Source organism: Abramis brama (assembly GCF_963993115.1).
Source record: "Abramis brama genome assembly, chromosome: 7".
Taxonomy (NCBI): Eukaryota; Metazoa; Chordata; class Actinopteri; order Cypriniformes; family Leuciscidae; genus Abramis; species Abramis brama.
The window spans coordinates 21771800-21793506 of record NC_139969.1 but is presented as its reverse complement, the minus strand read 5'-3'; the positions used below and the strand labels follow the sequence as shown (position 1 = coordinate 21793506).

At 38.3% G+C, this 21707-nt stretch overlaps 1 protein-coding gene across 7 annotated transcripts in view; it reads left to right on the top strand.

The window, feature by feature from the left end:
* Positions 1-21707, top strand: part of tnika (TRAF2 and NCK interacting kinase a) — an 87639-nt gene that overhangs the window by 24505 nt on the left and 41427 nt on the right. For all 7 annotated transcript variants that reach the window (XM_084118903.1, XM_084118902.1, XM_084118899.1 and 4 more), the window contains exons 3-4: positions 18380-18436; positions 21406-21531. In XM_084118903.1, the coding sequence (XP_083975029.1) occupies positions 18380-18436; positions 21406-21531 (183 nt within the window). The remainder of the gene's footprint in view (positions 1-18379; positions 18437-21405; positions 21532-21707) is intronic.

The following is a 21707-nucleotide window of genomic DNA, read 5'->3' as shown; positions in this document are numbered from 1 at the left end:
TAACTTGCTTTATGTTCTTAATCAGTATCTTTTTTTCCCAAGTAAAAATGTCTAAACATTCTTAAAACAAGCTACAGTATTTCAGAAGCACAATTGTATGAGATATCAAATTTGCAAAAAGTTTTTCTTGTTTAGTGCATAAATGTAACTTTAGTGAGGGTTATTCTTAAATAATTTGACAATTGGGTGAGGGCAATTTGCACTTGCACAATTTTACTCCTAAATCCTGTAAATGTTTTAAGGGTTTTCATAAATTTGTAGTTTGTGTGTTTTGTTTCTCATTCCTTTTACATACATGCGTGTAATGTGTAATTACAGTTATTGTGTTCTCATGCAGTTAATAATAGTTTATTTAGAAAGCAAAACCACAGGCCAGACTAGACCAGAGGCAGCTGACCTTGAGGAACAGTCTGGTGAAAGTCTGAGTTTCTCAATGAGAAGCTATTTTGTTGTCCTTAGATGGATGCAGTGGATCACTTTTTATGCTGACTTTGCTATTCCCTTTTAAAGTGTTTTGTTTTTATGAAAAGTACTCATAAAATATGCCAGAAGGACATTTGCTGACTTTGATTTTTGCTTTTGGCTGACAACACAAAGAAGAACCTTGATACTTCATGTGATTTACTAAACGGTATGCTTTACACCCATGACTGTGTAAACACAGGATTTTCTGTCACTTCAGTGCAGTGCTGTACCACTGCTAAATATCTCTGTTCTTATTGAGAGTTGCTGGATTGGTGTCTGTGCTTCAGTGAAGAGTGAAGATGGGCGTCTGGATTGCCCAACTCCCAGCCGCAGGCTCTCAACTTGAAAGACACCGACGTGTCTGTGGGACTTGGTTTTTCCAGTAGTGATGATTTCATTATTGTCAAATGCTCATGAACCAGACGCCCAGGCTCTCGTTTGCAGGAACTGCGAATCATATGCTGCTGACTGATCATTAAACTGAAAACCCACCAAATTTACGTCAGCGGAAAAGTCACCCACGTCAATACCGCTCTCCCTTAATACAGAAGTGCTCAATATCATTATATAAAGCAATATTTTGAACATTTATAGTGATTAATGCAATGCTCAGACAATCACAAGTTTTAATGTTGTAATTTACAATTTTTCCTTTGTGTAAGCCCCAGCCATTAGTGACAGGGTTTTCTGTTGACATTTTTGCTTGATTTCTATTTCTGTGGCATAATACTGGGTAGCTGAGCAACCATGAATTTTAATTGGTCCAAAGTCCTGCTTCACAATGTTGAATGTTAGATATCGATAATGTTCTGATTGTGCAGTGGTTTCTTGTTCTGATTTGACATTGTACACTGCCTATTATTATTATTATTATTTATTCAATTTATTAAATGTGGAAAACATTTCTAACAGTAGTATCAGACAGTGTTTTCACACAACCTTGCTTAATTTAGCCATTTATTTATTTATTTCCACAATTTCACACATTGCATAATGTTGCTACATGTTGGAAGTAGCATATTACAAGGGTGACAAGTTACAAAATATATTACTTTTTCAGCAGCCAAGGACTACTACTATAGTACACACCATGGTTCATGTAACCTACCCAACAACTGATCAGGAAAAAACAATAGTGTTCTATTGTGAAAAAATGGACTCCCAAGAAGCAATAGCTTATAAATAGGGGTCCATCCCACCACCAACACCACCCCACCCGCCTGGTAAGGATTATGTGAGCGGTCCAACTTCAGATGCCAGGACAACCATTCTTTAAATTGTGGGTATTTAAAATACAGTTACCTTAAGCAGACAAAAATTGACAGTCACGATACCTTTGTACCTCAATTAGAAATGATCCATGTACCAAGAGAAAGGGGTTTAACTCTCAGCCGCAAATCCCTCGGGTTTATATCTCTCCAGTAGTTGTTGCTTTAGTTTCTTTTTAAATATTCTCATTTATTTCATTCCATTCTCATCCTGTTTTGCATTATTAATCCTGTCTCTATCCAGTGGTTCTCAACCTCTTTAACTTTAATGCTCACCATTGTCCACAACAATATTCTAAGGCCCGCTTTTGTTTGTGATTTACTGGATAAGGATTTAAAAAATGTTTTGTATTCACTATTTCTACCTGATAAAAAGATTTTAGAGCTTGACATGACTAGAAAAATGTATATTCATTATAGATATTCCCATGTTTTTTTAAGATTGTATTAACATGACTTTTCCAGGTCTGGAAATCATACCTTTTAATTTTTTTTTTTAAAGAACCTGGTTCTTCTTTAGAATTTTTAGTTTTGTCTTATTTTAATGCCACTTTTTAAATTACATTTAATGCTATGGTTTGTGTTGTTTTAAATTCATCTTTAAAGTCATCTGGACTGGAGTCCCCTTGGAAATTTGCTGATGCCCCCTAGTGGGCCCTAGCCTCTAGGTTGAGAACCATTGGTTTAGTGAAAATTTAAATGTATGTACTTTGCATAGTATACATAGTACATACCACAAAAAATGGTGATAGTAGGGTTGTAGTATGTTATTGTGAATTTATTGTCAGTTTTTTTGTGATGTAAAAAACTCAGCAGTTGTGTCTCAGAGACAGGGTTTTGATGTTTCTCTTAAGATTGTAAGTAAGAACAATCTTGACAAAAATGTGGAGTAGAAACACATCATCGCAGCGATCAATATGCTTTCCCGGCTTAATCTCATTAAGCGTAAGTGCGTTTGTTTGAGTTTGCATGTACTGTTCAGCTGAAAACAAGCTAAGCATTATGACGTGAGGCGAGTCGTGGCCAAGGTAGAACGCTTCACATTATCGGCCATTAGAGCTTCTGTATGAATACATTCTGCGTAGAAGGATTCAAGACATCAAAGCAAACTGCTTTCTTGAATAGCAAAGCAGAGGTACAACCACCTTCTCTCTGACTTCCTGCCATCACTGTTTCTCACCGACACTATGGAGTAATTTTAATAAATTGCTATTTTAAGCTTCGCACAGTGCACTCTTCATCATAACACTAATCCAGGTCAAATTGATTTACATTAAAAATGCATCAGGACTGACTCTCGCCTTCATTACACACATTAAGGTTATAAATTAACAACTCTTCGTCCTTGTAGGTCAAAGAACCAGAATGCTGTTGTGAATATCATGCCTTTAACCAGAGTATAAAGGGTTGTTTTGTACTGATCCTGATTAGATTAGATTTTTTTTCTCTAGATTCCACACTTAACCATAATAAAAACCACAAATCTGATCCCAGTTTTGTGCAAAAGACACTAGACGCTTCTTCTCTGGCCAAGGTCGGGTCAGGCTGGCGACTGTAAGTCATTGCTTGCCGGTATTGGATAATGAGTTAAACAGGCGGGCTTGTGTTGTATGCAGGGCTTTGTAACGTGTGATTAATGATGTCTCATGACTGAGATGTACAGTAAATCCGAGCTTTTTAAATGGACATCTTGTGAGAGATGACAGCCACCGTTGTGTATAGCTTTCTGCTCTCACTGCCTTTGAATTGCAGCATTCATGGCCAGGCGTAAGGATCTGAGAGTGTGGGAATGGTGGGAGGAAACAGTTTGTGTTGTGAATTGTGTGTTAGCTGCTGTATGGTATTTATTCATTTTTTTTAATGGATGGTGGCGAGTAAAAGAAAGCAATATGGGTAGAGGGTAGAGATAAGGGGAATGGAATCAGGATATGTTGCAGGCTGGACATGAATCTGCTCTGTTTGCTTGAGCACCAGGCCAACAAAAAAAGAAAGAGATTTGAATTTCCTCATTTTAAATTCAGACAAGACAAAGTAACAAAGTACTGAAATACTAGGATATTTCTTGTTTTAGATGACGTCCTGGAAATAAAAGGGTATAAATAACGTGTATGCATTTATTTTAATTGTTTGTGTGTTCATTTGTTAATTTTATTTATTTGTATGCTCAGTTCTAAAATACTTAACTGGCTAGAAACTGGTTTTGTGGTAATGTAGGTAATGTAAATTGTTAGGTCAAAGGTGTGGAATCTGTGAATTGTAGCATAGAATTTGGATGCACACTATCAGTGTTGCATGCTTTTATATAGATGCGTGTAAATGATTGGAGATGGCAGGTGTGTGTGTGGTGCACTAACCCACCTGGCACTGAAGGCCACATCAGATTTGATGCCCATTAACCCAGTTATGCCCTGCCTCCCCTGAGGCCATTTTAACGGTCTTGCCATTCCAGATCTCTTATCGCCAACCAAGGTTCAATTAGCAGAGCTTGATGTCAATAACCTCAATGCTCCTCTCCTCCTCCTCTTTCTCTTCTTCTCCCGTCGTTTCCCATCAATATTCACTGTCTTTTAAAAAGCTATTTAGGTCTGGCCCTTTCAAGCCTTCAGATAACCACCATGCCTGCAGATTTGACCCCTAATCGACTGATGACACTTTCCTTTTACTTTCCTTTTACTTTCCTTTTACTTTCCTTTTACTTTCCTTTTACTTCAGTCTCTGTTCATCTTCATCTTTGTCTGGCTGTTAACATCATATTAGCACAATCTGTTCCACAGTTTTCAGTTGAATTGTGTTTTTTGCAGGGAATGTATCCTGCTAGTGGGCAGGATGGATTGTGATTGGCTGTCAATGTTTTTATCTTTCATCAGCTGTAAAAAAAAATCGTTCTGAAAGTGATTCCAACAATATCGTTCCTCTGTAGTTATAGTTGTTATAGTGGTGTGAACTTCCTTATTATTCTCATTGAGTTATGATTATTAAAACTTTATAGTTATCGTCCTTGATGCAAACAAGTTTGAATCAGACTACAGTATAATGGCGCCGTGTGTTCGATTTCATGTGCAGCCAGCAAACTCAACAGACAACTCAATAGAATTATGTGTTTGTGTGAACGTTGTTTTTGGTTTCTTTCACTGTGTGGTGTGTCATATTAAATTTAGATTTCAAGCTCACAAATTGAATTTCTTTTTCAGTGTTGCTGTTGGTTCACTGGTGAGAAAGGAAACACTGCTTTTCTTCTGTACCTTTTCTCTGTACTCTTCTAGGGCAGAGTGCCTCGGCTATGTAAATGTATTCCATCATTCCGTTGACCTCCCAGGACTGCCGAAGCATGTCATTGCTTTTCTCAGCCTGCCTCTCGCTCTCTCCCTCATCTGTCCGAACAGGCCACCTCTCCCCACCTGCAGACATCATGTTGGTTGTTTGACAGGCCTGCTGGCAGGGTATTGCACAGGAACCTCATCTGCAGCCTGTCTTCCACAGAGGCTTCTGACATGAGCTCCAGACACAAGAGCGCATAACTAAACAGTCACGCAGAGAAAGCTTTCCCTCTGCAAGTGCTTTCATTACATGCCAAGAAAGGGTCACCCTGCCGTGCCGTTTTTGGTAGTACGGTCATGTCTTGTCTATACGGTTTGGGATAATGGAGAAATCTGTGATAACGGTCTCATCAGGAATTTCCTGTTCACCCATCCCGTGTGTTTTAAAAGTGGGTGTTGTTGTTAGGTGGAACCCTCATGGAATCTGCCCTGTGACTTCCACAATACCTGCTCTGTAAGGGTATGTTTACATGACAACGATGTACTAAAAACAGATGACAACGTTGTCAAAACGATCTCCTTTCACACGGATCTGCAAAAATGACTATAAAGGCTGTTTTATGCATGCCAGGCCAGTAGTTGGTGATGTCACTGTCAAGAACCTCCTCGCGAACATGTAATACGCATGCGCATGACGTCACCGTTTCACAAATTCACATTTTTGTTATTTACATGGAGACTGTAAAGGCATTGCTTTCAAAACCTTGCACTTTGAAACCCATTTTCAAAACACCGTTGTCGTGTAAATGAACGGCCAAAACTAATACGGAAGGTTTCACAGTGTTTTGTTTTGTTGTCTGGTACTGACCCTGCTGGTATAGAGTACTGAAGGTGTTTCAGCTCCCAGCAGACCTTGAGTTCCTCCTGGATTAGCTGGGCTCTATGCTGCCCTCTGACCAGAAAAGAGGATTGAATTATGCTGTAAATTGAATCTAGCCACAGTATGTTATTGTGTGTTTCAAGTTTGTCATTTTGCTCTATGCCATAGAAAAAGTTTATCCTAAAAAAAAAGCCATTATCCCCAAAGCTGTTTAAAGGGGAGTAAAAGGGGATAAATTAGGAGAAATAATAGAATGAATAGTTTAATAATTTAATAATTAAAATGTAATAAATATATTGGTGTTGTCTCCATATCGGTTATCAGACAGTTATTCTTTATCAGTTATCAGTCGATGGAAATAATTATGGGTTGTATGTGGCATAATTGTAAAATTGGTGTGTCCCTGAAATTGAGAAAAAGTCTTAATATAAAGAAAAGTCTTAATATAGTTTTTATTATGTAGTAGTATCTGTAGTACACAATATTACAGGCACTCACCCTTTAGCCATGTCTGTATTTACTATATACAAGAGCTTATTTTGCAAAAGTAACATTTACTAACATCATTTGTTCCCTCTATTTACAGTGTGAGTGTGCTTGTCTGGTTGTGCTTGCTTAGTATAAATACCAAAAACATCACCTGAAGCACATTTGCTGGATAGGTGCGAATGAGCCTTCAACAGCCACTTTGGGGCCTTTCTGGGCCCTCCAGCTGCAGAGGGGCTCCAGATGACGACTGAGGAGCGGAGCCTGATTAGATCACTTTATATAACCTCCAACACTGCTTGAGAGGAAAAGAGGCATTTCTGGGATTGCTTATAGGATGACATCTCCTCCACGCTATCTACCATTTCAAGGTCCTGTGGGTCTCTTGTATAGAAAGTGGGTTTGGTTATTTGTCCTAGTAGTTGTTCCAAGTCCGATCCGGCTGCTGTAAATGCTGTCTTTGAGTGCACGTCTGTCCCCGTGGATGTCCAGCAGCATGCTAAGTGAAAAATGCGCCTCGCTCAGCGTTCGTTTTCTGCTGCGGCGGATGAAAAATGGAGCGTCTAAAGTCCCCCAAGAAACTGATCCTATTGTAAATGTCAAGAGAAGTCGGCGAGTACATCACTTGACAAATAGCGCATGCAAAATTTGACACTTCCGCCTTCAAAACGGCTGTCAAAAGGAGTTGACCTTGCGTTTCATAATGCAAGTCGAAATGCATAAGAATAATGTTTCATACCCTCACAGCCAGCCAGGCATTGTAGTACTTTGGCAGACAATGGGCAGAGCAGTAAATCAATACAAACATGACTATTGCCGTGGCAACCAGCTCCAACAAGTGGCTGGCATTTGGCTTGTTTGTTCCTGCGAGATCCAATTGATTCCAGATTGCGTATTCAACTCATTGTCTGATCTGTTGGTTTAGTGACGTACAGCGTAGCACAATATGAATACTTGATTCTGATCAGCTGGAAGGTGTGCAATAAAACCGTTTAGTGCACATGAACGCTCTCTGTGTGCTAGTGACGTATGTGTGCGTGCACTTCAATGAAAACAGCGCATTAATATCAAACTGTGATTAAACTGACTTGGAACTGACTTGGAGTTCCAAGTCAGTTTAATCACAGTTTGATATTAATGCGCTGTTTTCATTGAAGTGCACGCACACATACGTCACTAGCACACAGTGAGCGTTCATTCAAATAAATCTTATGCACTACTTTATCTCTGTGTCTGATTCAAAGCGGGCAGAATGCTAGAGCTAACGAGCCGTAACTGACAAAATTAACCTTCAATTTTACCCTTACAGTCAAATGTTGCGCTGTAAACATCAATATTAACAGCTTAAGTTGTCAATGCTGGCAAATGACCGTGGTTTAAGCAGGTTAATCCACGGCTAGCTGTGCATTAAACAATTTTAATGCACTTTGCGGAGGCAACCACCCTCCACTTTGCGTCAGGCGTTTCTTTGCCTCCACGTCATAGGTCGGTTTCTTCAAGAAACAGTTCTTTTGGATTCAATCTGTCAAATTTTTTTGTGTTTCTTCATGTAATCACAGACAGACTCTGGTGAGATCAGATCTCCGTGTTGAGCACAACCGGCTGTTGTCAGACTCCTTGTGCATACAAACATCTCACTGGAATATTACAATTAATGGCAAAAGGATGTTTGGAAATGTAAACTGATATTTCCCACTTACACACTACAGCAAAACATTAAAAAAAACTGGCTTAACCATTTTTTTTGGGTGAAAAAAAATACTTTTGCACAGTACTATCTATCTCTATCACTATCGTATAACTAGAAACTAATATTTGTTATTAAATTGTCATTGCTTTAGGTGTCAGAAAAGGTAATTTGAATGTAAAAATAGCAGGAAATTAGCACAAGGATGTACTGCTTTTCATTCATGTCAAATGATATATTGCTTTACTCTGACAAAGGTTTATTACAGCATGTTGAGAATCTTCTCAGTAGCGCAGAGAGGTGTGTGGGTGATGTGGCCATCCTCTTAACGCAGAGGCATCCATCACATAGGCATGATGTATAAATCCCATTTCTATTGATCTGGTCTAGAGAGAGAGAGAGAGAGAGAGAGAGAGGGAGAAAGGTGTGGAGAATGGAAAGCCTTTGCTGACTGAAAGCGGAGGAGAAGATCCAAACAGATGATGAGTCAACAACACAGAGAAAAGGGGACAGACAGTGACCCCACTGAGCAGCCATAAGCTGTTTGCGCAGCAGTTTTAATTGCCTTTTCTCTTTTTAATTAAAGCTGCTCTGCAGAGAAAGTAGAGCTGGGGAAAAGTGATTTCTATTTCATTTGTGTCCAGCAGTTTTACATAATTGATTTGTTTATCCACAGCATTGTCTCTCGTTTGGTTTGGTTATTGTAGTTTGGTTTCTTGTTTTTTTTTTTAGGATTGTGAATTGTGGCCAGAGAAAAACAGCCCATGTGTTTTGTATCTTTTGGCAGCACAATGCAGAGCCCAGCTTTGGCTGGCTGCATGTTGGTATGGAAACCATGTCCATAAAATACCTGCCGTCACCTGAGCTGGAATTCCAAGCATTCGGCACTGCAGTCTGACCTCAGGGCAGTTTTTAAGCCCTTCAGATGAATGTCCTTTGCTCTTGTTTTTATTGTAGGAGAAAGCGCTGCTTTGAGGCCTTTTTGCTTTTCTGACTGTTTTGACAAATAAAATAAAAATGTATTCTGTAAGAATGCATTAAATTGATCAAAAGGGACAGTAAAGACATTTAAAGGGTTAGTTCACCCAAAAATGAAAATTATGTCATTAATGACTCACCCTCATGTCGTTCCAAGCCCGTAAGACCTCCGTTCATCTTCGGAACACAGTTTAAGATATTTTAGATTTAGTCCGAGAGCTTTCTGTCTCTCCATTGAAAATGTATGTATGGTATACTGTCCATGTCCAGAAAAGGTAATACAGACATCATCAAAGTAGTCCAAGTGACTACAGTGGCTCAATCTTAAGTTTATAAAGCGACGAGAATACTTTTTGTGCGCAAAAAACAACAAAAATAACGACTTTATTCCACTAGAGAGAAGGAAATGAATAGTGGAATAAAGTCGTTTTTTGGGGGTTTTTTTGCGCACAAAAAGTATTCTCGTCGCTTTATAAACTTAAGATTGAGCCACTGTAGTCACTTGGACTACTTTGATGATGTCTGTATTACCTTTTCTGGACATGGACAGTATACCATACATACATTTTCAATGGAGAGACAGAAAGCTCTCGGACTAAATCTAAAATATCTTAAACTGTGTTCCGAAGATGAACGGAGGTCTTACGGGCTTGGAACGACATGAGGGTGAGTCATTAATGACATAATTTTCATTTTTGGGTGAACTAACCCTTTAATGTTACAACAGATTTCAGTTTGAAATAAAGTTCCTTCAAACTGTCTACTCAAAGAATCCTGAAAAACTCACAGTATCCCACTTGTTTTGTTCAAATAAATGCAGTCTTAGAGATTCTTTTCAAAAACATTCAAATAAATCTACAGACCCCACATTTTTGAACAGTAGTGTATATTTTTTATAACTTATATTTTTTATTTTAATGATAAAATTAATATTATGTTTTTATTTATAAATAGCTCCTGCTATTTATGTATTTACTATTTATTTAATAAGGTCACTCTGATTGTTGCCTATTAGCTTCATTTAGTTATGAACCTGTTTTTCTAATCTTTGCAAATATGTGAATGTGAATTTGAATATGTGAATACACTACAACGTGTGTCCTCAGGAAGTGCAGTCCCTAACCTTAACCCTCAAAGATTTTGTGTGTCTGGCCTTTTGAATGACGTCAAATGCCATGACCGTTTCCTCCGTGCGATGTGATTGGCTGTTCCTGACTGACAGGCTGTTTGTCAGTGGCTTCCTGTAATGTGCAGTGTCACCAGGCGGATGCTCCTACTCTGCCGGCCTCACTGTAATTACTTTGCATGCTTGACTGACTCTCTCCATTAACGCTAGAACACTCTCAGCACCCACTGAATTATTCCATCGATCCTCTTTTTGTTTTTGACTTCTCTTTTTTTAATTTCCCTTATGTTTCAAGCCGAACTGTCGGAATCGCAGCGGAATAAAGCCATTATTTTAAATGGGATTATTTGCAAACCCATTATTTACAGGGTGAGAGGGAATCATTTTCATGGTAACAGTGTTTACAGCTTTGTTTGACCGACCTTTGAGACAAATGAGATTGTTATTTGTCAAAGATTTGTGCCTTTTGTTTTTTACTATGAAGTCAGTTCTGTATCGTCATGACTGCGGTACATGCATCACATTGTATAGGTCTATACTATACACTGTGATGATCATGATATCATAATTAGATCCAAATTAAACCACTCCAAACATGTGACACTCAATGTGTCGTCTAGAGAGTTAATATGTGTTTCAATCTCTCTCGCCCAGTTAACTGTTTTTTCTTAATTTCTTCATTCAGTGAATATATCGAAAGTCAATAAATGCATAAATATAGCAAAGTAAATAAAGTAAACAAATTAATGATACAACAAACAACAAAGTTGATGATACAATATCATGATCAAATATTTTTGCGATTTGTATTGATTATGTGATTCGAATCAGTGCAGCCCTGTTTGTCAGTATGTCTCAGTATCGCATTGATTGCATCCCACCTAAATTCCTCAGTCCGAGACCCCATTATGACATCATCAGCCCATTGACCAGCTCTCGCTATAGAAACACTTCGCATTTCTTAGACCGTAATAGCAGGGGTGAGGATGAAATCACCCACGCATCTTTTCATGACTCCTCCTGTGTCATCATCTCCACTCTCGCTCCCTGCATACTCAGTTGATTGCAGGATACTATGGAAAATGCAAAAGTTCGGACACAGCCACTGGCTCTAAACCATGTCATGTAATCCTGCATATTGTCCCGGCCAGTCACGTCCCTGTGCTTCATCTGTCCGTGCGCTGCGCTGATGTGGGCTGGCAGAACAGGGTCTAGCTGCATTGCTGTTTGCTGTACTGATTTGTGTTCGAGATGTGCAGAGACGGGCTGATTGTGACCTTGTAACACTGTCACTCCTCACCGAGATGGTAGTGCGGCCTGCAGGCCAATCATTTCCATCTACCCTGCTGCTCTTTTCTCTGGCGTTTCTTTTCATTTCACCGTCTCTTCTCCGTCGCTCCCTCGCTGTGGCTTTGCTTTTTCCACTCTCCTGGGAAACGAAGTAACCCATATTAGCAGCCAATAGTGTATTCACAGTATGCAGAGACGCACATTACCCACATTTCTGCTCCATGTAGGTCACCGGGGATGGATTTTGTGCTGGAATGAATCTCACTGAGGAAACGTTTCCGAGCCTTGTGCATTATTAATTGTGAATTACCCCCACTCCGTTGTTTGGGAATTCTGACTGTTTTGTTTTTCACTATATTGTCCTTGCACAATTTCTCTCTTGTCAGTGCTTGCCTGTTACAATATTCCCACAAGACATGAATTTAAGCTTTGAATGAATTTTCAAGGCTGCCTTTAAAATTTCAAAACCATTTTTTCATTTGGGAGTTGAAGGGGATTAATAAGCTGTCCAGTATGGCAAAACTTAGGATGCTCTTTGAAGAGAAAATTTGATTTGCTGTCCTCTCTTTGTCTTTCTCTTCTGAGGGCTTTAGATTGTTTGCAGCTCAGGAGTCAAACAGCGGTTGGAGCAGCACAGAACTTAATTTGATAAAGCATACATTTGTCCTACTCTGAGTCGGATCTAAGCGGAGAGATATGGATTTGAACACAGCAGCTCAAACACACTCCCTTCAATTGCCCAGTAGATTTAACAGAAATCTGGTACTGCAAGATGCTCACTTCTCTAAGAGGAGATGTGCTGAGAAAACTTTACAAGCTTGTTCTATGCAAGATTAAATAAAGTAACCATTTGGCTGAATGATAAACAAAACATTATCAGTCTTTTCAGTTTCCTCCAGCACTGACTTGGATGACAATATTTAAACTAAACCATCGGTGAGTCTATCAAAGTGTCTGTAAACTGTCCGAACTTAATTTAGCTCAGAGCAAACTGTGCCAACTGGCCAGCAGGGCAGCGTTCCATGAGCTCTGTTTATCATCCTAGATGAGCGAAAGAGGAGCAATCAGCAGTTCTTGTCCTCCGGTGGACTGCACTGCTTACTGTAATTGTTGCTAGGCTACTGTATGGGGAGCCGCTTGCATTTTAATGGTCCTCAATGGGCTTTGTAATTGAATTGCTATGCAGAGGAGAGACAGAGCCACTGATTACAGGCTGATTGCATGCTGGGAGAAAAAAAAACATTGTTCGCAATTATTCGCCATGGCTTTATTTCTTGGCACTCTTGGATGATGCTCGGATCCCAGGAGGGGCTGTTTGAGGGTGACGGAAAAGAGTGCTTGTATTCCCAGCGTTCATTAACTTGTCCAGTGAATGTCGATGGACTTTTCAGCTTGTTTAGCTTTATTGATTCTAGAGCAATACTTGGAGACTAGAGAAAAATAAATTCTGCTCAAGTGTTTTTTTTTTAATACTGATATATAGATTGTATTATGATCAGCATTGTATTATGATCTGAAGTGTTTACTGCTTTTGTGTTTATTGAAGTGTTTATTGTTTTGCTTTTCTGTCATTCTAATCAGTGTTTTTGCTTCTGACTCCTAGAGACTTTTTTTTAAAGTTTACTCACTCCACATGTAAATAAATAAATAAAAACTGTCACAGTCTTTCAATAGTAGTGTAATTTTACAGTTGTACTGATATATATATATATATTTTTATATTATATTTGCAGTGAAATGGTATTACAAAAGTATTTCTTATTTGGTTTAACATATTTAATAATAATAATAATAATAATAATAATAATAATAATAATAATAATGGTCACTTTAAATTAGACACACACACACACACACACACACACACACACACACACACACACACACACACACACACACACACACACACACACACACACACACACACACACACACACACACATCATGCAGTCCTGTAAACATTGTCAGTTTATTACATTTCTGTTTACGCAGCCATGGTCTAGCCACATTAAAAGCATCCAAACTGAATTTGAAATCTGATTTTAAATGTTGTAGTATATGACAGCGTGCACTGAGAAACTGGCATTTTTTTAAACTTCTCATTTGCATAACATTGATGACTTCTCAACTTCCCAACGCTTACTGCTTGCTCTACTCCGCCATCGATCCCACAAATCCCTTGCCGCTCAACTCCCATAGAGAAAGAATTAGAATATCCCACTCAGCTCTGCTCACTCCTCACAGTGTATGGTAAACCAAAAGTCTTTGGATGTGGTGTAACTTTCCTCTCATCGGTGTGTGGCTAAGAATGTTTTGGCTGGCTTTCCTCAGCCCTTATACCTCGTGGAGTGTTTTGCTGATCAGCTGCTGTGACATGACAGATTGGAGCGGGCTGGTGTGCACGCGTTTCCCCCGCTCAGCACTGCTGCAAACACTGAATAAGCTTGACACTGTTTAAATGCTCAATATTAGCAAAATATAGCCATGCAGCTCTATTTTCCAATTGTAGATCTGTTCTTAGTATCTATAAAATGTATCTTTGTGTGCTTGCCTGAGAGGTCAAAAGTTTGCACTGGTGCGATTTGGCAGTGGCGGCAATCCAAGGCCAGTCGAAAGAGCGCTCAAAGAGTCAATTTAGTGTTATCAGGAACGCTCACCTTGCACTGCGCCTCTGCAGCCATGCGGAGAAGCCACTAGCGAATTGGTTTCAGTGGGAATGGGGTGAGGAGAGACTCACGCTTCTCTCCTGCATCTCAAACAGTTGTGCTATCTCATTAAACCCAGTTGTTTCCCTGAAACCTCTTTGTCTGTAGTCCTCTCAGCTCAAACATGTAATGCTGCAGAATAAGGCTGAGATGCTGTCGAACGGCAACATTCATCTGCAGTTGGCTTCGCTTGCGCTGTAGGCAAATTGCAATTCGCTGTCACTGAAACTGCAGAAACGAACTGGAAATCTGGCATTTTAAGGCAGCCTCATGATGACACATTCAATATCTGGTCTCTGTTGCTAATTAGGCAATACTAGGAGATTGAATGTTCAATTAGTGCCTTTATTTATATTATCTCATATATGTATGTTTTGTTTCATAATTTTAGCCACAGTGCTTTAATTGTGCTTTTGCTATAATTATTTTTATTTACATTTCTTATTTTTAATGAATAATTGTATGTTTAATAATTATATTCATATACATTTATATATTTTTAATATAGATCATTTATATACATTTTTTAATAATCCTAATTTCAAGCATATTATTTCTACTTACCCTGCCAATGTTTTCACTGGCCCGATGCTTTTGTTGTTGAATTGATTTACATTTTTTTATTGACATTTTACAATTTATTTTACCACTTAATATTGACATTATTGTATGTCTGTTAAATGTACTATTTATAATTGTATAGTTTATATTTTTTATCTAAGTATTTATTTTATAATCTTAAAAATTAGTTAAATATTACTATAACTATTTTAAATTTTATAGTTTTCAATTTATTTTTTCATCAAATGTTATCTTTACAAGAATATTAGCAACAAAAAAAACCCGATAATATTATTGTACAGGACAGTCATAAACTCACTAAAAAAATAACACTCACTAAAAAAATAATGGCAAATAATTCAAAACATGACATTTGTAATTTTTTTTTTTTATTTGAAAATTGTAATTTTCAACTCATGTTTACCAAAACTATCACAATCATTCTTGCAATTTCTACACAACCTCATTTATGCAGATAATTTGACCTAGCTGACAAGGAGAATTCAAACCAAGTAGGACAAAGAGGAATGTTATTTCTTTTGGCTTTTGAAGTTTGAGGCCTTTAATTTCATGAGTAGGATCGGAGGAAGCAGACCCATGTGTTACGGAGCGTCACGGAACGAGTGCTATTCATCTTCATCCCTCCCTCTTTCATTCCTGCTCTGGCAGAGAGCGAGCGATTCTATTACTATTCCTGTTTGTAACCTAGTGTTGTTGAGCGATGCCATTAGGAGTCACAGCGTTAGAAATATACTCAAGTATACAGCATTTATAAGATACGTTTTTAAATCCAATAATCCTCATTCATGAGGGCTGTTACTGCAGATCTAGGTCACAAAGACCAATGGCTGAATGGAATTGCGATTATGAAAGCACTGACTTCATGAAGCTCACGTATAATGCAATACAGTGTCTATTCTATGTGGTGAGAATATTACGTATTAATGAATATTATGTAGATCTACTATTAGAAACCAGTTCTGTCAAGGTCAAGAGTATGTAGTATCTTTGTTTAGTTGTAGACGGTGTGTTCTTGAGGTTCTGGATTGAAATCAATGGCTGAACACCTGCTGATGGTAAAATAACTCAATGTTCAATTTGGAAGAAAAGAGGATTGGATTTTTCTTTTGAATGACAGCTGAATCTATTCACCGAGGCCTTGAAAAGCAGCACTGTCTGGCCCATCTGCTCTCTGTGTGTGTATGTGAAGCTACAGTTATTGTGCTGTGGTAAGGCACTGTGCATGAGTTGAATTTCTGGCCATTATTGGGGCCTCTAAGGTGGTCTTGTCATTTGCCTGACAATCTCTCTTTTGGACTTACAACAAATAGTCAATGACATTTATCTTGTTACGGTGAATCCTGCATCTCAGGCTAAGCATTTCTACAGAAGCTATTCTGATTTCCTTTCCTTCTGACATTTAACCGTCAATATATCTTCATCTTTGGTCTGTTTACTTCCCCTAGTGCTTTGCTGTCTCTATCCCTCTATCTGTTTATCTGGTGTCTGAAGGAAGGTGGGATTGGGGAAGGGTGTTGCTAAGTGTAGAGGAGGATGAGGCAGATAGTTGAGGCGACATGAGTCACGGCACTTTGTTAAAAGCAGGAACATAGACACTCAGGTGGACATTGTGCAGCTAAACATCGTTTGACAACAGCAATGTCCAGTGGTGCAAACTACTCAGCTTTTGTTTGTTTTACATTTTTGCTATTTAGAATGGAAAATGTAGGCTGTCATTTATATGATTCATTTTAGTTTGTACCTAAAATCAATTCTACTTAATCTTCCTGTGATGTGATGTTAGTTGTGAATGCTGACTTGAAAGAGGGACTAATGTGTTAATAAGCAAAGGGGGGATGGGAACATGAGGATGAAGACAATACCACATGTTCCTGTATTAGGGAAGCCACTGCTTGCTTTTTTCTCTCTGTAAAAACAAAACAAAACTGGTTACTCTGTATTTTAAGGTGTCATTGTTACAGTGTAATTATGTATTTAAGTACCGAGTAATATTAAGCAACTACATGTAGGGTTAGGGTAGGATTAGAATTTGGTTGAGGGTTAGTTGCATGTAAATATGCATAATTTACTGTTATTACTATGGTCAGTACATGTAACATATGTAACAAGGACACTGTAAAATAAAGTGTTACCAAAATACTTTGTGCATAGTGAAATCTGGGTTTAACTGTTCTTGTCACAACTTCCGACTCCAATGATTTATGAACAAAACCTCCTTGTGACTCCGGAATGGGGACAGACCTCCTCGACTGTAAACCTCCATGTGATTGTGATTTTGAAATTGTGTTTCGAAACATATTTCACCGTTGACCTGTACTTAAACTAATACGCTGGGTGGTTTAATGATACTGAGCCCATGCGTTGCTTTGGTAGTTGACTGTACTGCCTTTCTTTACACAGTGTTCTCTTTATTATGGTCATATTGCTCACTTTAATAGCTATAGTTGTCTCATAAGTGTAGAACAGTTACTTGAGGAAATCTTATACTGTTTTAGGTACACTTAATAAGGTACACTCAAATAAAAACAAAACTTTCATCTTTTTAAGATTTACATTTCAAGAATAAATGTGAAATATTGAACTGGTTTATTTAAAATGAGTTTATAAAACAAAATGATTCATTTTAAATAAGAAATGTACTTGAGCAACTGAAGACTGGAGTAATGAGGCTGAAAATTCAGATTTGCCATCTCAGGAATACATTTCTTACTTTCTTACTTTTAAAAATAATTAATTTAGAAAACAGTTTTTCTAAATGGTAAGAATATTTCATATTACTTATTTTACAGTATTTTTGATCAATTAAATGCAGCCTTTATGAGCCTAATTTAAAAAATATACAAAAATGACCAACTCAACTTTTAAACTGTATTGTACCTAGTGCTAATGTTTATAGTTAAGCTGAAAAACAGCATGGAAATCAAGTCAGTGCTTAACATGCCTTAAAGTCCTTACGTTTAAAATGGAAGTACTGTATTTATCAGTGCCTTTAAATAGACAGAAATCACATAGTGATGGTATGAGGTGTGCATGACAGTCCAGCTAATTAAAAAAAGAAAAAAATTCAGATTAGGTGCTTAAAAAAACAAGATTAATACATAATAAAATATTTTTAACAAAACAAGCATGCTCACTGAGTTTCATTGTTTAGACCGGCATAATCAAGGTTTACAGTAGGTGTAACTACACTAATGTCAACAAAGCCTCTCCTTTGCACTAATTCATAGCCAATTAAAGAACAATAGTTTTTTTTGTGAAGCATTTTCCCTGAGTGTATTTGTTTGGATAAACACAAAATGCTGGAATTGTGGTCAGCTTTTTTTTATTTTTTTATATCTTACATGATTGTTAAAGATGATGTTCATGAAAACAACAGCCTTATTTTAGTATTTCATGATTTTGCCTGTATTCCAGCATACCACTCTTCTCTAAGGACATAATTTGTGTTCTTGGGTTGAAATTATTGCTTGTTTCTTATGTCCAGAGTTGGAATATTTGATGCTATAGCCTAAATGTATTCATTGAATATTTAGGTGTTTTTTTTTTTTTTTTTTTTTTTCACAGGCATAATGAAGTCACAACAATATTCTAAGTTTTGAACCTTTTCCCTCAAATGTCTTGAACCTAAGCACAACCTATGTTTGTTTCTCTTCAGGGCCGACATGTCAAAACGGGTCAACTGGCTGCTATCAAGTGCATGGATGTCACAGGGGTGAGTTTATTTTCATTGTTCTTTCCATCTTGACCCCTTATTATACTCTGAAGCTGTTGAGGTCTCGTCTTTGACACCGACAAGATGTCAAAACCTCTTGAGTGAGTCCTCGGCTCAGATCCGCAGGTTTATTTTAGGCTTAGTTGGTATAATTTTTGACGTTTTATTAAATCCATATATCCTCTATGCTTGGTTTTCCCCTCATTAGTTCTCTGGATGCAAAGGTAGACGTCGTCTTAATTACCTTTTAGCATCCCTCTTTATAATAAGGCATCTTTACACAGCCGAATTAAGGCTGCTCTAAAGCGGCTCTGTGTCTGCTCAGAATTCTGTGGCGGGAGACAAAACATATAGGCCTAGTCCCTTGTTGTTTTAGCCAAATTAAAAAAAATGTCTACCAGCAAAGCAGTGAAGTAAAAGAGTCCTGTACTCACATCGTGAAGCAAACCATAAAATAATCTTCCTTTGAAGAGACAGATCAACGCACTGCTACATTTCTCTCAGATACGGTAAATGCTTAACCCAATCGGTAAATGCTTAACCCAATCAGAATTTCTTTGCAGCATTTGTCCCAGCTGGACCAATTTTATTAAGAAATAGAAAACAACTATTTATTAACTAAATTAATTTAAAATTGCGTTTGGTTTGGTTTCTGTGCAGCTTTTCTGAGCAGAAAAGATCAGGCTATGATGCCTCATATGTTTTTAAAGTAGAGTTTCTTGAAATGACAGTTATTTTGCTGCAGTGCTAGCTTATGAATTGGGAATAATTTTTTTAATCAGCCGCAATATTTCAGTCGTGTCTGCTCTTTTCAACAGCAGCTTTTTCCAATCTCTCTCTTTATTTTTAATCTAAAGTCAATTTAGCATTTAATAAGCTGTTGTAGAATTTGAAATAGCGTAGCAAATTCAATTCACAAGCTGTTATGATTTCTCTGGCCACCGTTGGTTGTATATGTAATGGCCTGTGGCTGCCCCCGTTATTTCAGGACGAATAACACTTGATTAGCAGGTTACATTAATCCTTGTTTTGTTGGATGAACAGTCTTCCCTTTACTATGTACAATGTACTGTGGTTGTTACAAAACCTATTCAGCCGCCTTCATAGACTCCGTATAGGCAAGTATCCTTGTGTAACATGGTCAGTTATGTCTTACGTGAAATGAACGTAAACCGTTGAAAAGAAAACGCGTGTGTAATGGTATGTTGGATAAGTGCAGCTCTTAAAGTGACAGCAGCCTAATAAACCTACTGCTGTCTTTGTCCTTAATGTTAATCAAAAAAACAAAATCACTCACTGCTCTTGACTGGTTGATCCCTGATGGAGCAGCTCTAAATATTTACTGTGCTATTACAGGGTTTCTGCGGGGCATTAAAAAGCATTAAAATTCATTAAATGGATTTTGTGAAAATTAAGGCCTTAAATGGCATTAAAAAGCATTTAATTTGAATCCTACAGGCATTAAAAATGTTGATATAGTTTTGAAGAAAATGTTATATTATCAATTTATTGGAATATAGCCTTCATAATTAATCATTTTTATTTGCTGTCGCAAAAATATGTGTGTGTGGCGAGCAGGATGAGGCAGAGGTCCGTGGGAGAACGGCGCGAGGCCGATGGCGTGATTGAGCGACACTTGCGTGACGCACCGGTCTCTGTCTCCACTGTCGTCGCTCCTCCTTTATGCTTGCGCTCCTCGTGAGAGATACAAGACCGGTGCGTTGCGCAGGTGTAACTCATTATCAATCACGCCACCGGCCTCGCGCCGTTCTCCCACGGCCCTCTGCCTCGTCCTGCTCACCACAGTATGTTAGTGTGATAAACGCGGAACCGGTGTTACAATATATTCGGTTCCTGGAATATTTGGTTCCAGTGGGTGGAGCTACCATGAATATTCACGAGACCACATCGTGGGCAGGGCGACCAATACTACAGGCGAGTGGAACAGAAATTATTAGCGTGAGCGCCTCAGATCGCGTTTTGTCCTAAACCATTCCTAACTGAATAATAAATAATTTAGCGCTTTTATAGCAGGTGTTTCTCAGTACTCTGTGTCTACCTGAACTATTACCGACCTGATCTTGTAGGAAGCGTTGGAAGACAACACACCTACAATAAAGGCATATTTACGGGGAGGGGAGATACTGACCCTTAAAATTAAAAATGCTTTGAAAATACAGGTATCGGCAAGTACTAAAAATATCGGTGCATTCCTAGTTTTAAATGATACAATGATTTTAGGCATTACAACATGCACTGTGTAAGAAATGCATATTCATTATTCTTCAGTATATTCATATTTTGCTAAAGATTACATTTAACAGTTAAGTTTAAATTCATGTCTTGACTTAACTTAAGAGTGCATTACATGACGGTAAAGGTAAATTTAAAATAGGAAATAAACTTGAACAATTAAATATCTAAAATCTACAATAACAATAAATTAAATCTCCAATGTCAGGCAATAAATATGGTACAGATACAGTATCATGCATCTATAATAATTCATTGGTTTGAAATAGTTTTTTCTTGTGCAGTCTCCTATAAAATAATTCTTAAAATCCTAGAAGACTCATGGAAATTCATTAGTTGAGTGGGAACCCTGTCATCATTAGGATGGCTTGTTCCTGGAAATTACCGTTTGACCTATAGTGAACGAGAGAGCAGATGAAGAGTTGTCATTAGCTCAAATCAGCAGCATCCAGCATGTTCTTGAGAAGAGATCATTGAGTTGGGGGTCCTGCCTAGAGGGACACTCCAGTCAAGATGTAATTCTTTGGGTCAAGAGCTAATCCTGTGCTCTCTCCCCTCCTTCCCCCCTCTACTTCATGTAAAAGCACCTGCATCTGTAAGTGGGCCATCAGACCTTATTATAGGTCACTAGAGTGATCCCACAGGCCTCCAGCTTTACTTTAGAGAGTGTGGAATGTGAGCTATCCCATGATCCCCTGCTGCATGTGTCTTGACAGGAGGAAGAGGAGGAGATCAAAGCTGAGATTAACATGCTGAAGAAATACTCTCACCACAGGAACATCGCCACCTACTATGGTGCCTTCATTAAAAAGAACCCTCCCGGTGTGGACGACCAGCTGTGGGTGAGTACCGTGCCCTGCTGTGCCAGTGGAAATGGAGAGTGTGTGTCCATCTGTGCTTCACACACACTGCCCTGTGTATACGTGGACTTTTTTGGGCCCATGGGGAAGTGTATGATAAATGGACCTTGAATGAACATTGATGAACAGGAATCAAAGCACCGTTGTCTCGCCTACAG